At 40.3% G+C, this 15,344-nt stretch overlaps 1 protein-coding gene across 4 annotated transcripts in view; it reads left to right on the top strand.

The window, feature by feature from the left end:
• The window catches only part of LOC147018313 (uncharacterized), a 138,862-nt gene extending 125,831 nt beyond the window's left edge, over positions 1-13,031 (top strand). For all 4 annotated transcript variants that reach the window (XM_085897855.1, XM_085897856.1, XM_085897853.1 and 1 more), the window contains 6 exons: positions 524-616; positions 773-936; positions 1,106-1,264; positions 4,639-4,715; positions 5,060-5,164; positions 8,733-13,031. In XM_085897855.1, the coding sequence (XP_085753981.1) occupies positions 524-616; positions 773-936; positions 1,106-1,264; positions 4,639-4,715; positions 5,060-5,164; positions 8,733-8,887 (753 nt within the window). In that variant the 3' untranslated portion in view covers positions 8,888-13,031. The remainder of the gene's footprint in view (positions 1-523; positions 617-772; positions 937-1,105; positions 1,265-4,638; positions 4,716-5,059; positions 5,165-8,732) is intronic.
• The last annotated feature ends 2,313 nt before the right edge of the window (positions 13,032-15,344 follow it).

The following is a 15,344-nucleotide window of genomic DNA, read 5'->3' as shown; positions in this document are numbered from 1 at the left end:
CGCAAATGTGGAAACAGGTCACGCGAATAGACGAAGCACAGGGCCGCGAATGTAGAAGCAGGTCACGCGAATATGCGAAGCACAGGGCTGCGAATGTAGAAGCAGGTCACATTTTATCAACCGTGAATGTGCAGGGTCTGTGAATAGCGAATCCGCAAATACTGAGATCCGGCAGTACATCTAAATGTGGCATTATTGGTAGTGGGTGAATACTTTGGCAAGCCTCTTTGTGTACATTTTTGATCTCGATGGATTTTAAATTGATGTGATTCGTTTTGGAATTCACCTTGGAAAACACCTGGGATTTACACCAGTATACTTTTGTTTCGTTTATAAAAATCATGCACCCAGTGCAGGATGAATCAAATCGATATACTATGACTAGCTTTGATTACCAAAAAAACCCCTGATATCTCAGTTTAATACAAAACATATACTACGTGCTTGACTGTACCCATTTCTCTTTTCAAGGTTTGTTCAAATATTTAATTATAAAACTACAAAATTGATGCCTGCATTGCAGGTGATTCGTAAGAGTAATGAAGATTTGAGGAAAATGAAGCAAACAGAAGAACTGGTGCATATTCTAAACAAGATTGACTTCAAAGACTTGAAGGTGAATTTAACTCTGTGCTCCACCATTTCTGTTCACTAAAGTGGACAACGTAGATAGATCGTCTCTGAATATACTTACACAAGTTTTTCATTTCATTGAAAGTGACTTCTAACATTGGAGAGTTGTGAAAGGCACACTGATTTGTTTGCTTGGCAGTACATTCCTGTTGTTTGTCAATCACGGTACTTGATTAAGGAGGGAGAGTTGCATGAGCTGAAGAGCATACCAAAGGGAAACTTCAAGAATGCCATCAAAAAAGGCCAACAGAAGGCCATTTACATCTTCCTTTTTAATGACCTAATCCTGCTTACCAAGAAAACGTAAGAATAAGTTTTGTATTTCAACTTTCCACTGGCATTTTGAAGATGTGTTTGAAGTATAAAGTCGAGATTGATTGCAATCTTTAATGTCATAATAATTCCTGAATTTTATCATTTAACGATTCATCTCTCTTGATATACTCTCCATATGCATTCCTTGTGAGTGCAGTGGCATGAAGTACGAAGTTTTTGACTATGCCCCTCGAGCTATGATTGAGATCCAAGAACTACCAGAGGCTGAAACTACAGCAGAAAATGCATTTCAGCTCGTGCTGCTGGAAAACCACAGACAAAAGCAGATCGAGCTTGCCTTTCAAGCCTCCAGTTTGTACGTGCCTTTTAAGATTAAGATTAACAGTACTTAAGATTAATGGAAGTGCTCAATGAGAGATAGGGGAAGGTTGACAAATCAATAGAAGTGCAAAGGGATCCAAAGGGCTTGGGTAAATGCAGCTTTATACAAATTATTTGATCCTTCCATTCCATTTATCGGACAGCGGAAAGGTCAAAAAAGTCAAACAAGTTTCAAATGTGTGAAACAATATTCTGACCAGAAATTGAAAACCTTTCTGGGGCCTGAGGAGCATTCGCAATCGATCATGAAATTGTGAAATGGTCGTGCTCTTTTGATTTGATAATAACTTGTACCTCCACCAAAGTGATTTCACAGAAATTAAAGGGGAAGTCGACTAAATTAAACAAAAATGAAGTTTCCATTATTGTATAAAAGATATACAATTTCAAGGCTATGGTATTTAAAGTTGATTTATCTTAATTCCTCACCATATTTGTTGAAATTGGATGAGATATCCCATGAAGATGTGGTTTCTGTGGCTTTGGAAAAAAGAGAAAACAATAAAATAGAACATGTCAGAATGCCAGGCATTTGCTCCATAAACACATCTGATAAATGTCTGGGAAAAGTACATTTTGCTATGAAAATTACAACATATCTCCAGAAGAGAATATTGGGTTCATGGGGGGAGTGAGGTTCAAGATTCAGAATAGTCTGTCAAAATTAACTGAGTGACAAGTAGATCTTCTGTGATGGTGATCCTTATTATATGTGACTACAGTGCTTCGCCGACGGGTCAATAAAGTGGGGGAAAGGGGGGAGAAAGAGAGGAGAGGAGGAGAGGGGGAGAGGGGGAGAGGGACACCTCACCAAATATTTCTATTTACTGTGGGAGGGAAGGGTGCATGTGAGACACACACACACGCACACAGAGAGCGAGCGACAGAGATGTGGGAGGAGAGTGCTGCATTTTATGAGGAGGGGGAGCAAGGAGGGGACAGAGTGAAAGAAAAGCGTGGGGAAGAGGACGAAAAATAAAAAAGACAGGTGAGGGGTGGAGGTGGGGTTAGCAAAGAGAATGATATGTGACGCTTCATGACCGAACATGAAAACAAAAAAAGTGTCAGAACAGCTGTACACACAACCACACAACAGAGATTGTAAAGTAATCCGCTGGCACATTTCCAAAGACTTTGATATTCCAATTCCAGAAAATTTGTGGGAAAATGAACCAAAAGCAATCACTCAAAGCATTGAAGTACCGCTCATGTACAACCTTATGATCCCATCGGATGTGAACATCGAAAACAAAGTATTGCGACCACATATCATACTTGGGTACAAAAAAAAGAGAAGGCATTGCTAATTGAGGTGTTAATGCCAGTAATTTTGGACTAACAATGCAGAAATCAAGAAAATGACATAATACCAAGACCTCAAGTATGAAGTGAAAAGATCCTGGAAGCTGAAGAATGCCAAAGTTAAACCAGTGATGATGAAGAACCTCATGGGAATGATGACGAAGAATCTCACAGAGATATTAAAAACCATCCCTGGAATATCAGGACAAACAAACTACAGTTGGAAGCTGTCCTGGGATCAGTAACGAACCTGAAGAGAGCCCTCGGCACAAAACTTTGAAAACCGAAAACTTCACAGCTTGGTCCATGAATCGTGACCACTTACCGAAATGAAGGTGGATACTTTGAGCCCACCATGGGAGGACTCCATTCCACATTCTGAAATCTGCATATGGAGATACCAATCAATGACACACACACACACACACACACACACACACACACACACACACACACACACACACACACACACACACACACACACACACACACACACACACACACACACACACACGACGGTGGATACTTCGAGACCTGGGAGGGATCCGTTGCACCTTCTGAAACCCGCATATGGAGATGATAACCAACAACACAAACACACACACCTTCTGAAACCCGCATATGGAGATAACAACCAATAACACACACACACACACACACACACACACACACACACACACACACACACACACACACACACACACACACACACACACACACACACACACACACACACACACACACTTCCGTTATGGTAATACAGTTTATATACATACACACATAAAATACATAAAAACGACAAACACAAAGATTTACCTTTAAACTGAGTTCTTTGACAGAGGAATTCAAGTGGGAAATTAGCAAAATTCAATTAAAAAAATATATTAAGAAACAGAACACATAATGTTGATCTCTGCTCTCTGCCTTCAGAACCAGATCACAGCAAATACCTGGTCGGATGGACCTTGTGGTTTTTATATATGTATCGATGTCGAAGTGAGGGTTGGATTATTTTAGGAGATCACACAAAAGGTTAAACAAAGCGATATCCTGTAAAAATAAAATTGCACCCCCAAGCCACCAACCGCACGGCACCGCAAGGCCCAACACATACGGAAATGTACGTCTGTTTAATCGATGCTCCCTTGACAGCATGGATACTTTTCCCGAAACGAACAACCAAACAGCTTGGAGAGCGCTCACCAAGTGGCTTAAGCACTCAAGCAAGCACTCCAATGAAACGGTTGTTAAGAAACGTATAGTTTGGCAGGTGCTTAGCCACATATCGAACATACACCTCCCGGAGACGCACAAAATGTCAAGCCACAAACGCTGACGTCTTCAGATGTTTGTAAGCATTGCAGTGTACCCAGCAATTTGTAGCTCTGATGAACAGGCATTCGATAATATGAGTGAGGAAAGTGAAAACAACAACTTTATCGTTAAGAAATCGTTGTGGCCTGTTCCAAGTCGATGTCAGGTTGAGCAGGCCAAAAAGCAAGGCGGCTTCAGACCCCAGCTCGGTTACCCAGGAAACGCCTCAAGACCCCAGACAGCGAGATGGCTGGGGATCACCTAATGAAGGATATAATTAAATAAGGCCGTTAATTATCTTCAAAAGGGGTGTTTTAATTAAACCAAACACCCAATTTTCACTCTTGTACTTCCTTGGAGTGCCTTTGGTATGCATGCAAGTTTCAGGCTGCTATGTTTTATCGTTTTGGAGTTATGGAAGAGATTTAAATTTTTTTATTTTATAACCACAACAAGCATTTTATAACCCAGACCTAAAATTTAAGATATCCAATATGTTGTACCTGAATTTGTAAATGTTGGCCCCATGGGCTTTAATAATCCCAATAATAATTTGCATGATCATATCAAATTATTTTTGAAATCTCTGTCTTTATGTATTGGGTTTCCTGCTTTTTTTTTAAACCTTTTTAACTTCAAATATTTAAAAACAACATTCATGTTATTATAACATGCTTGCTCCAGATTGTTCATGTGTAAATAAATGATTTTTGTAATACATTTGTTTTGTAGGAATGACAAGGAGCGTTGGATATCAGCTATCTCATTTTACAGAGAAGAGGACGGCCATACAATTTATGAAGACTGGGGTATGCGGACTTTCATTTTGTTTTTATATTGTGGTTCCTGGAGGGAGGCATTAAGTGTTTGGTCTTGGTGTCTGTGGTGTCCCACTTTTTGAAGAATAATTTTTCCATTATTTAATTTTTTAATTGCTATTATTTAATTTTTCAATTTTCTTTTTCTGCTGATTTTCAATTACATAATATAGGTTGAAGAAATTACTCATTTGCATATTTGTATCCCAGACGCACTTACTGCCATGTTTGGCCTCGATGTGATATGTTATGATTTTTATGGCGGATAATGCAGTGGGTCACTATTTTGTATCATTACTGAGAAATTATTTTTAAATCCTGTCATCGGAATGCAGACTGCCCCAAAGTATGTTGCATCTGCAACTATTCAGCGCAGCAGGCAGACGAGTTGGAAATGGCAATTGGAGATGTCATTAAAGTGACTAAAAAGACAAAGGATGGTGAGTTATTGGCTTGGTTGTATTTTTCATGTGGACCATCCTGCAGTATATTTATGTTATCATGCAAACTTGCAGTTGTATTAACTCACAGGAGGGTAATGCCTCAGGGGGTAGATCCTGCAGATAATAACAGAGTGCGATGCTCAAAGTTTTAACACTGAAAACAGAACGATGTTTGTGTGCTTTTATTTTGTACTGAAAATGACATGCCCTACAATGTTCAATCTATTGAAGGCATGACAGAGATGGCTACGGCACAAATAAGCGAGACTTTTTATGTAGGGGTTGAGGCTCATGCAAGAGCTCATGGACAACTACAAGTCAAAGAGAGAATGGCTCAAAAGTGACAAACAGACAAAGACATCCAATTGAGTTGGAATGGCTACAAGTGGATATATGTGGAAAAATGAATAAGGATAGCAAAAATCACAGTAGGGTATGGGAAATATTACAAGGTGATAATGTGCTGTATACTTAAAGAACTGAAGAGAAAAGTTCAAGAGGATGAACTCGTACTCTATTGATGAGATACAAGAGACATATAGGCAGCAGAGATGAGCAGAAAGCTTAGACTTCAGGAGGGGTAATGAGGAATGAGTTGGGTACAGAAAATGAGAGTGAGGGAAAGAGGGACGGGATGAGAAGCGAGGCAATAGAGGACCACCAACGGCACTAACCTGTCTGTGGTAAGAGAGGAGAAGGCCTTGTGTATCAGCTTCTTGCTGGTCGATACTAACATTCCTCATTGTTTTGGACTCTCATCTCAAGAGGAGAAAGGTGTGAACCTGAAGCCCCAGCCCAAAGAAGGGAACCCCCAGGCAAAAATAGCATTCCTTTCCTGAAGGAATTATCTGCAGACTTTTATAGTAGGACCTGTTACCAACTACAGTACATGAGAGTACAACTCTCAATTACTATAGTTCTAACTGTAGCATTTATGCCTGTGCTCCTTGATGCTGTGGTTAACACTTGAACTGTCAGCCTCACCCACATACCATAAACTGCTGCAGTGGTCATTTTGACTGCTGATGAAAAGAGCTGGTCATGCTAGGAAGTAAAACAAGAAATCATTTTTCAAACACATGTTTATTGTTTGCAATGATGAGATTCCTTGAAAGCCATTCTTTGTACATCACACAACTGTCCACCATTTTGTTATTACAGCTGGCAGCAAGCTGTGTGCTTTTTAACCACTTGTCCAGTGAATTTGACACATATGAGCTTGTTGCACATTGCACAGCTGTCCACCATTTTGTTCTTACATTTAGTGACGGCATTGTTTCCACTTTCACTTTGCTGGAGGCCCCTCATCCAAACGACTCAACATCGAGAGTTCTCATGGTGGCAACTCTGATGACTACTCTTGGCAGAGATCATCAACAAGTTGGATAATGAAGTCTTATTGGCTGATATGTTTCCCAGTCACTGACTTGAATAGCACCCATGCATTTATGTCAGCCAGGTCCAGAATGTTGTAAAACACATGAACTGATCATATCTGAGATCCTGCTTTGACAGAGTACTTCATGGCCATCAGATCAGCAATATCCACTCTGTACTTTGAATTATAGAAAGCAACAGTCTCAGGAAGCTTCTTTGGGTAATCATTCACTTTTACAGTAGGGTGAAGGGTACTGAGCAACAAAAAGTTCTTGCATCTCTCACCTTGGTAAACAGTTAGAGTGGTGTCACCATGCTTCATCACAGTAGTCATGTCGAGCTGTGCCCTTGAGTTCTTCACTGAGAAGGGGATTTCTCTTTGTACATGATTCATTGTGCCCACTATGCTTGTGCTCATTGATTTCAACTTCTCTGCCAACTTTAGAGAAGTGAAAAGTTGTCTGTGGTAACATTTCTTCCCTTGTTCAAGTAAAGATCCAAAAGACGTATCACCACATTTTCAGACAACGTCTGCTCTGCGGGCTGGTGCTCATCTTTTCCCAGGTATGGAAACCCATTCAACAGATACTTCGAATATATATATATATATATATATATATATATATATATATATATATATATATATATATATATATATATATATATATATATATCAACTGCGAGTCAAAACTTCAACCCAAATTTTTCTGGTTTGTTGGCCATGTATTTGGTGAATCGACACCATATTTATTGGCCATGGATTTGGTGAATCGATGAACAGTTGTTCATCCATGGTGATGTTTTGCCCAGGCTTATAGCAGAGGATGCAATTATCTATAAAACAATTCCAGACTTTGGTCACCAGTACAAATTCATCTTCCTGTAAACGCTCAGACCTTGTCGACCTTTGGTGAAATTGTAAGAATCTCATTATATTACAAAATCTGTTTCTTGACATGGTGTTACGAAAGAATGGTGGGCCACAATACATTTCCTAATCAGTCAAATTGACCATTGTGGCAGTTTTAGGTACAGCCGAATACAGCCGAAAATTCAAATGTGGTTGAGATTATTTTTTGTGTGAATATTTAACACCAAGAATCATGAAAAGTTAAGGAGTTGAGACTCCTGTGAACAAAAAAGTGTCAGTCAGCAACAAAATGTTTGCTTGCGGTTAAAATGGCTGCCCCAGCCGTTCTAGTGATGCCTTATATACAATGTTATCAGTTGAGATTGCAAAAGAAAGGTTTCATCAACTGAAAATCGCAAGGATATGTGCAGCCCTGAAGATCTCATCAGTTTGGAGATGTAGTCACTTCAGGGTTGGTTTTTGCTAATGGTGAAATCAAGAACTTCCAAAGACTCCACCTCTGCCAGCAGTCAATCTGTGACTCATGTTGGTGAGTTTTCCTGCATTGACTATCATGTTGGAGATGGTTGACCACATTATTTTCTACAGTTCTGAAGACAGCAACAACCTGCCTGTCACAAGGACAAAGCCTTGCACAAAATGGATCAATCATTGGTGAAGTGATAGAGAAGGTATTATGGTATTATATTCTTGGGATATGTCAAGATAGGCTGCCTTTCATTTCTTGATTGGAGTTTCGAGTTCGTTTGGAGCTCAATCTGTAGTTGAGAAAGCAGAAGGGGAATGTGAAGATTGGAATGATCTGGACAGAAATCAAACTGGCAATTGGAAATCAGAGTTAATGAAAAGATGGGTCTTGAGGTCAGTAGCAACGAGGAGATTCCATTGCTTGACTTAATGTGGGATGAAGTTAACTAGTCTGGAGTTAAATGGAACCACCGTAGGACACTTATTTTGAATCGAGGTGAAATTGTGATATTCTGTGATGATGTAAGGTGGCTGTCTTTGAAGGACTTGAAAAAGGCAATGAGAGTGCAGATACACAACTATTATGGGGATCAATGCAATGTGACCAGATGTCAAAAATATTTTTGGTGGACAGATACCTTTTTACTATGGGTGGAGAAAGGTTAATTTGTTCCAAGGAAATGTTTGTTTGGGGTAGTAGGATTTTGATTTGGAGGTGAGATTTGCTGATGGGGGCTTTTGTTTGGCAAATGTTGAGTTTCGTCACTTTGGTATAATACTTGTAACATGGGAAGTGTAACATGGAAACACTATGTAATATGATGCAATAATAATGTTCTTCTCCTGCAGCCTGGTTTCAGGGTGAACGAATTTGGGATAATGCAGTGGGTTGGTTTCCCTCCTCTTGTGTAAAGGAGATCAACAATGAACACAGGCGTGCAAAGCATCTTCGACAACGATATCGCCTCCTTTGCACCCTGTCACCTGTGTATGAGAACAAGTGATATGCTTAATCCCGAATAGACAAGGATTGCTATGTTGGTTCAGTTGGCTACATTTTTGCCATTGTACAAATGAAGGGGGTTTTTTTCTTCATTTTTGCTCAGTTTCCAAGATAACTGATCATCGCACTTCAAATTGAGGGAAATCGTTAGCAGTTCAGCATCAGGGATGAACTGACTTTACCGGATTAACATTGATCATATTCCATGGTGCAAAGCTGTTTAAAAGTGCTCTTGAGATTTGTATGGCAAGTTTCCGTGAAAGATTGCCTTCTGCTACATATGTATCCACAAGAAAGCCATGGCATAAGCTTTTGTTACCTTGGCTGTTGATGCCAACAAATGAGAAGATGTTTAAAACAAGGCTGCTCATGAAATGTTGAGGACTTGATGCCTGTGCAGCAGCATTTTGATGATGGAACTCCACTGTATGACACATGTATAGGAAATTAATCCATTAACTTGCAGGACAACTGACTGATAGATACCTAGCATTCGCAGGATGAAAAAAATTAATCTGGATCTTTAGTGAGTTAAATGATTTCAGGCCTGAATGATTACAGCAACTCAGGCCTGAGATTATCCAAATCTCCAAAGTTACATTATGTGGCATCACTTCCACAAAATAGTACTTTGTCATTGTTAGTGACGGATATACATGATATCTGTTCATATTTCTCCTTGTTATGTAGTAGGTATGAGCTATCGTGGGTCCATATGCTACCATCCAACACGTATCCCACAGCCACTTATCTGAATGATACGCTAGTATCCAAGGTAGACGTTTGAAGTCCATATCATTTTTCTCAAAACAATTTTTTCCTTGAGTCGTTATCAGGTGCTGTTGTTATCCTGAATGTGTATCCTCATTACTGTAATATACTTAATATTCACAGGAATTGTTTTTCATGGTTCTATTTTCAAACCATTTTCATGGGAATTATAATTTGTGGAAAATGCACATCTGTGTATACTATAATTAATGGAAAATGTAGATTAAGGTGGTGCTGCTGTTGGACACTATGCCTCCAGAGCTGCCATAGCTGTTGTAGTGTTGTTGCTGATAATCAGCAAAGATAAAATGACACATATGCTTAATGTATAATGGTTTACATGAAATGGTGTCAAAATCGGAGTAAATTTTGGTCAGCTATAAAGGTGTACCTCTTCGAGACAAAAAGCATCCTCATGGAAACGTTAAATCAGTTCTGTACATACAGTATCTAATGAACCGTCACCTAAGAAGATTTGTTGTGGAAATGTACACTACCGGTCAAAAGTTTTAGAATACCCCCATTTTTCCAGTTTTTACTGAAATTTAAGCAATTCAAGTAGAGTGAATAACCTGAAATGGTACAAAGCTTAGCGGTAAACGGCCAGAGGTTTAAAAAAAAAGTTTAGGTTCCCAAAAACTGAAAAATAATGTATATTTCAGAGTTGTTTAAAAAGGCCCTTTTCAGGGGGTCAAGTAATGGGTTAGCAACTGCAGCTGTTCTGCAGCAATGGAAGTAAATTAAGCCTTGAAAGTTGATGCAAACAATTCCTACAGGTGTCCCAACTTTTGTTGATTAGTTACAAACCCTCTGTCTGTATAAAAGCAGTGTTGGAACAGACTGTGTTGCTACATCCTCTGAAGCATTATTTGGACAATATTGCACTGCAGGAAGTAGTATATTGCTATCATAATGGTGAGAAAAAGTCAATTAACAAAGGAAGACAGACAGACAGACCATTATCACCCTTAAAAGTGTAGGTCTTTCCTTTGGAGAAATTTCAAAGCAAACCAAGGTGGCAGTGAGTTCAGTTTCCTACACCATCAAAAGGCACTTGGAAACTGGAGGAAACTCTGAGAGGAAGAGGTCTGGCAGACCCAAAGCCACAACACAATCAGAAGACAAGTTTCTGAGAGTCAACAGCTTGCGTGACAGGCGGCTCACAGGACAGCAGCTTCAAGCACAGCTTAACAGTGGTCAGATTAAGGAAGTCTCAGTTTAAACTGTGAAGAGAAGACTTCGAGCTGCAGTTTGACAGGTCGAGTGGCAGTAAGAAAGCCATTGCTAAGATGGCAAAATAAGAAAAAGAGGTTTGCCTGGGCCATGAAGCACTGCCAGTGGACTATTGAATACTGGAAGGTCTTATGGACCGATGAATCAAAATTTGAAATCGCCGTTTTTTTACGCCGTCGCGTAGGGAAAACGATGGTTCCTTAGTGTATGACACCAACTGGCAAACATGAAGGAGGAAGCATGATGATCTGTGGCTCTTTTGCTGGATCCAGAGTCAGCGACTTGCACAGAGTGACTGGCACCCTGAACCAAAAGGGCTACCACAGCATTTTGCAGTGCCATGCAATACACTGATCTATGCCTAGTTGGTCAGGGGTTCATCCTGCAGCAAGATAATGACCCAAAACATACCTCCAGGCTATGTCAGTACTACCTTAGAAGAAAAGAACAAGACAGAAGGCTTCAAATCATTGAATGGTCAACACAGTCTCCAGACTTAATCCCCATCGAGCTGGTCTGGGACAAGGGCATCGATCCAAGCCAAAATGTGGGGGGTGGGGGGGGTCAGGTAACTGGACCTTTCTCCCATGGTGTGCCCAGGCAATAGATCACCACAACTGCTCGCCACAAATCGATGAGACAACATGAACAATGGACTGCAACGTTTTTTTCAGTTCCAGATACCGTATATTAATACAGTGTATTAATACATGTACACATACAGGTACATATACTGTACTGTATTTATCCAAATAGAGTGTGACGGTTCAGAACATTGGAAACAACCGTATTTCCCAACTTGTGGGGATCCAGTGCTGCCAACCGATCACTGTGGACGTGGCAAACGATGAGATGGTTCAGTATTTGTTGTCTCATCGTACTTCTCAGCCAGGTTTTCAGACGCCTTAGTGCGTGTATAGAAGAGACGGTGCATATAGGGGGCGACGGTAGTGTACATGATTTACACGACTGTCGCCCCCTATATGTACTGTACAGTACATGTACGGTACATGAGGTATATCTACAGAATGGGGCTGCATGGTATAATGACAAGAATAGCAACGGAGGCTTATCGCTGTGTACCAACAGCTATTGCTTCATTTTTCGCATTTTTAAAATTGGCATGGAACTCGAAATGTGGGGGGGGGGCAGAATATACTCTGTCCCCCATGGTAAAAAAGTGGGAGGGACATTTCCCCCCCCCGCCCTCCCTGGGCTCGACGTCCATGGTCTGGGATGAACTGGAAAGAAGGGTGAAAACAAAGCAACCTACAAGTGCAACACATTTGTGCGAACTTCTGCAACAGTGTTGAGAAAAACTTTCCAAACAATATTTGATTTCCATTGGAGAAAGAATGCCACGAGTATGTTCGGTTGTTATATCTGCAAAAGGTGGCAACTTTGATGAGTCAAAAATTTAGATTAAATTTTGTTCAATAAAATGATTCCATGATTTAATTTTTTATCTGCAATTGTTTATTTGTTCTATGCTTTAATTTCAGAGCACATTGAAACATTAAACTGCTTAAATTTCAGTAAAAACTGGAAAAATGGGGGTGTTCTAAAACTTTTGACCGGTAGTGTATAACATCTCAGAATCCTCCAAAAACTCCTGGCCTGCCGCACACTCAGCATTGTGAGATGGAAGAAGTAGCCAAAACTACACAGTAAGCCTGAGGCCTATACGATAATGGTGTCACCTTCGCAAGGCCCATCACATCTTTCGGCTCCAACCATTAGATTTTTCCTTTTAACATTCACTTCGGTTGTTTTACACTGGACAAAAAAACTTGTAGGGAGGGCATGGTGATTGTGAATATGACACTTTCGAAGATGTCTTTGACGTACCAAAGCACCAAAATGGTGGACATATGATTTTTTTTCAGGTTACAATTGTGGGGGGGGGGGAGGGGGTGTCAGGACAGCTGTCTAACCAATGGGTATAGAGCAGACATGCAAACACTTGCTCATTATATATGGAGTAGAGACAGTTCATTATGGCAGGCATTTGACCTTTAATATTACAAATGTGTTAATAGTATTGAACTCTTTTATTCAGGTCGACTTGTGCTGAGAGAATGTCCTCTTGCTGGTCATATTTAAAAGTATATTTTGTTTCAAATAAATACGTTTATACTGTTGTTGTGGATTTTTTTAACCCACCTTGTTGTGATCGTTGAAGGATTCTACCTGGCCGATTGTGGAATCCTATTTGACTTCAGGCAGAGTTTAATGTTTATCCGATTTGGTTATAAAATCCTGCATAAAACCCATTGACACTGATAAAACCGATGTCCACACAAGTCCTTCCTTGTGAAACAATTTATTTTCTAATTATCCACCATACACTTCTCACCCTTGTACAATGAACTTAAGAATCCCCATTGATTGCAATATTATTTGGTTCTATTTCATCAATTATTACTTTTAGTTAACAGTTAGACCAACCCGATTAAATTCACTTCCATATTACATCAGACAGTTTTATTCTAACTTGGAACTTGGTCAGTTCCAAGGAGCACAAGCCACTGAGATGCTAATACTTCCTCAGGTACTTGCACTGAAACAATTTTACATTTCAAAGCATTTTATACTTTCATGAGAGAGTGGTGGGGGCTATCAACCCAGACTGCAGACGTGTCCTTTAGACGAGAAGCCACTTCGTACATTTCGAGGCAAAGGTTCGCTGTTATCCGCTCAGGTCACTCCGCTCCAGACCAAGACATTTTTCATCATTTCGGGCAAAAGTAGCCTGGTGTTGGCGCAGTGGTTAGGGCAGCGGCTTGGGATCCAAAAGGTCCTGAGTTCAAGCTCCGTTGGGCCACTGAATTAATACACCAGGGGGTTGACTCAGCCTGTCATCCTTCCGAGGTCGGCGAAATGAGTACCAGTGTACTGGGCCGGTGTATACCCCGGTTAAAATAGGTGTACCGTATCCCTGTGTCATAAGAGGCGACCAGGGTTGTGTCAGGAAGGGCATCCGGCGTAAAACAATTGCCAAATCACTATGCGGATCATACGGATGATCCACTGTGGCGACCCCTAACGGGAGCAGCCGAAAGAAGAAGAAGAAGAGGGAAAAATCTCTTGGCCAGAAAGGACAGCCAATTCAACTTGAAGCATAAAAGTTACATATCTAAAACTCCATTTGTTACAATTTAGAATACATTAATATAAATTTTTCCCCCACACTCTATATCTGCTATGTTGTATTGTTATAATTTGCAGGAATTATAATTCGCGGAAAATAAAATTGAAAAAACGCGAAAATTAATTACGCGCGAAGATTAAGTATATTACAGTATTTGATTGCATTAGCAATGAGAATGTGTGCATGGTGAGGAATAATTCCAAAATCTGTCCTGGATTGTTCCAACATGACATTGGTGTTTCTAAACCATGCCAATAGACATTTCCCATATAATTAGTTTTAAAACAATTTTTATACAGGATTGAGGCTCATTGAAGAGTGAGGTCACGACATTGGGGCAACAGTTTGACATAATAAGCAATGGAAAGAATGCATGAGAAAAGAGGAGAAATTAAGCTGGGGAACACTGACATGCAAGTTAGAGGGTTGGGCTAAGTTCGGTGGGATTAATGTGGGGAGTAAATATTGGTATCTTTGTGTAATGAGATGAGATCTGTGAAACATAAAGTTCACAATTTGAGATAATTGTGTAATGCCTGGTTTGAGGCCCTGGAGGTAAGATTGTGATTGAACAGCCTCAGGAGGGAAATTCCATAAATGGGAGAAAAGATGAATAAAAGCGGTGTGTGCAGTAAGCCTGGATTTTGGGAGTTTAACCAGGAGTGAGTTATTGGAAGAACGTGTGCATTCTGGAGTTGTTAAAGAGGATAGGAGGGCTGAGAGACCAGAGGGAGCTAGACTGTATAGACCGTGGGCTGAGCTCTTGTTTTGTTCAGTTTTGTGACCCACCTTGTGTATCTACCTGTATTTATAATACTAGAAGCACCCGCTCCCTACTGGAGCCGTCAAGGGGATTATGTTATGGCTATTTTACTCCAAGAGGTCCCAGGATTACACACCCAAAAAATGGTTGCGATCGGTTCATCCGTTTTTGTGGTACCTGGGAACAGACAGACAGACGGACGGATGGACGGACATTTGGTGAATTATAGTAAGATGTTGTGTGAAAATATTATAGAAATCATATCTGAAACTCGTCAAGCACCAAACTTGCACATTTTTTCAAAATATGGAAAAGACACCCGAAATTGTGACAATTTTCTTATAAACATCGTCCAACCACAGCGCTCTTGACAGCAACAGCACCACGCCCATCAACCAATCACGCGCTTCATTGCAGGCAATCTATAAACTCACTTGCTGTCATGGCGGCGTGCATATTGTCTGATGCTGGTGCTGCTGAAGATTCTGAAGGCAGTTCTTCGGGGTTCTGTTTGATGCATGTCATCAACACTCACAGCAA

The sequence above is a fragment of the Eptatretus burgeri genome, chromosome 10, assembly GCF_056783735.1.
Source record: "Eptatretus burgeri isolate ZD-2024b chromosome 10, Ebu_testis_v1, whole genome shotgun sequence".
Taxonomy (NCBI): Eukaryota; Metazoa; Chordata; class Myxini; order Myxiniformes; family Myxinidae; genus Eptatretus; species Eptatretus burgeri.
The sequence above is the reverse complement of the archived record's forward strand: the minus strand, read 5'-3'. Positions and strand labels throughout refer to the sequence as shown.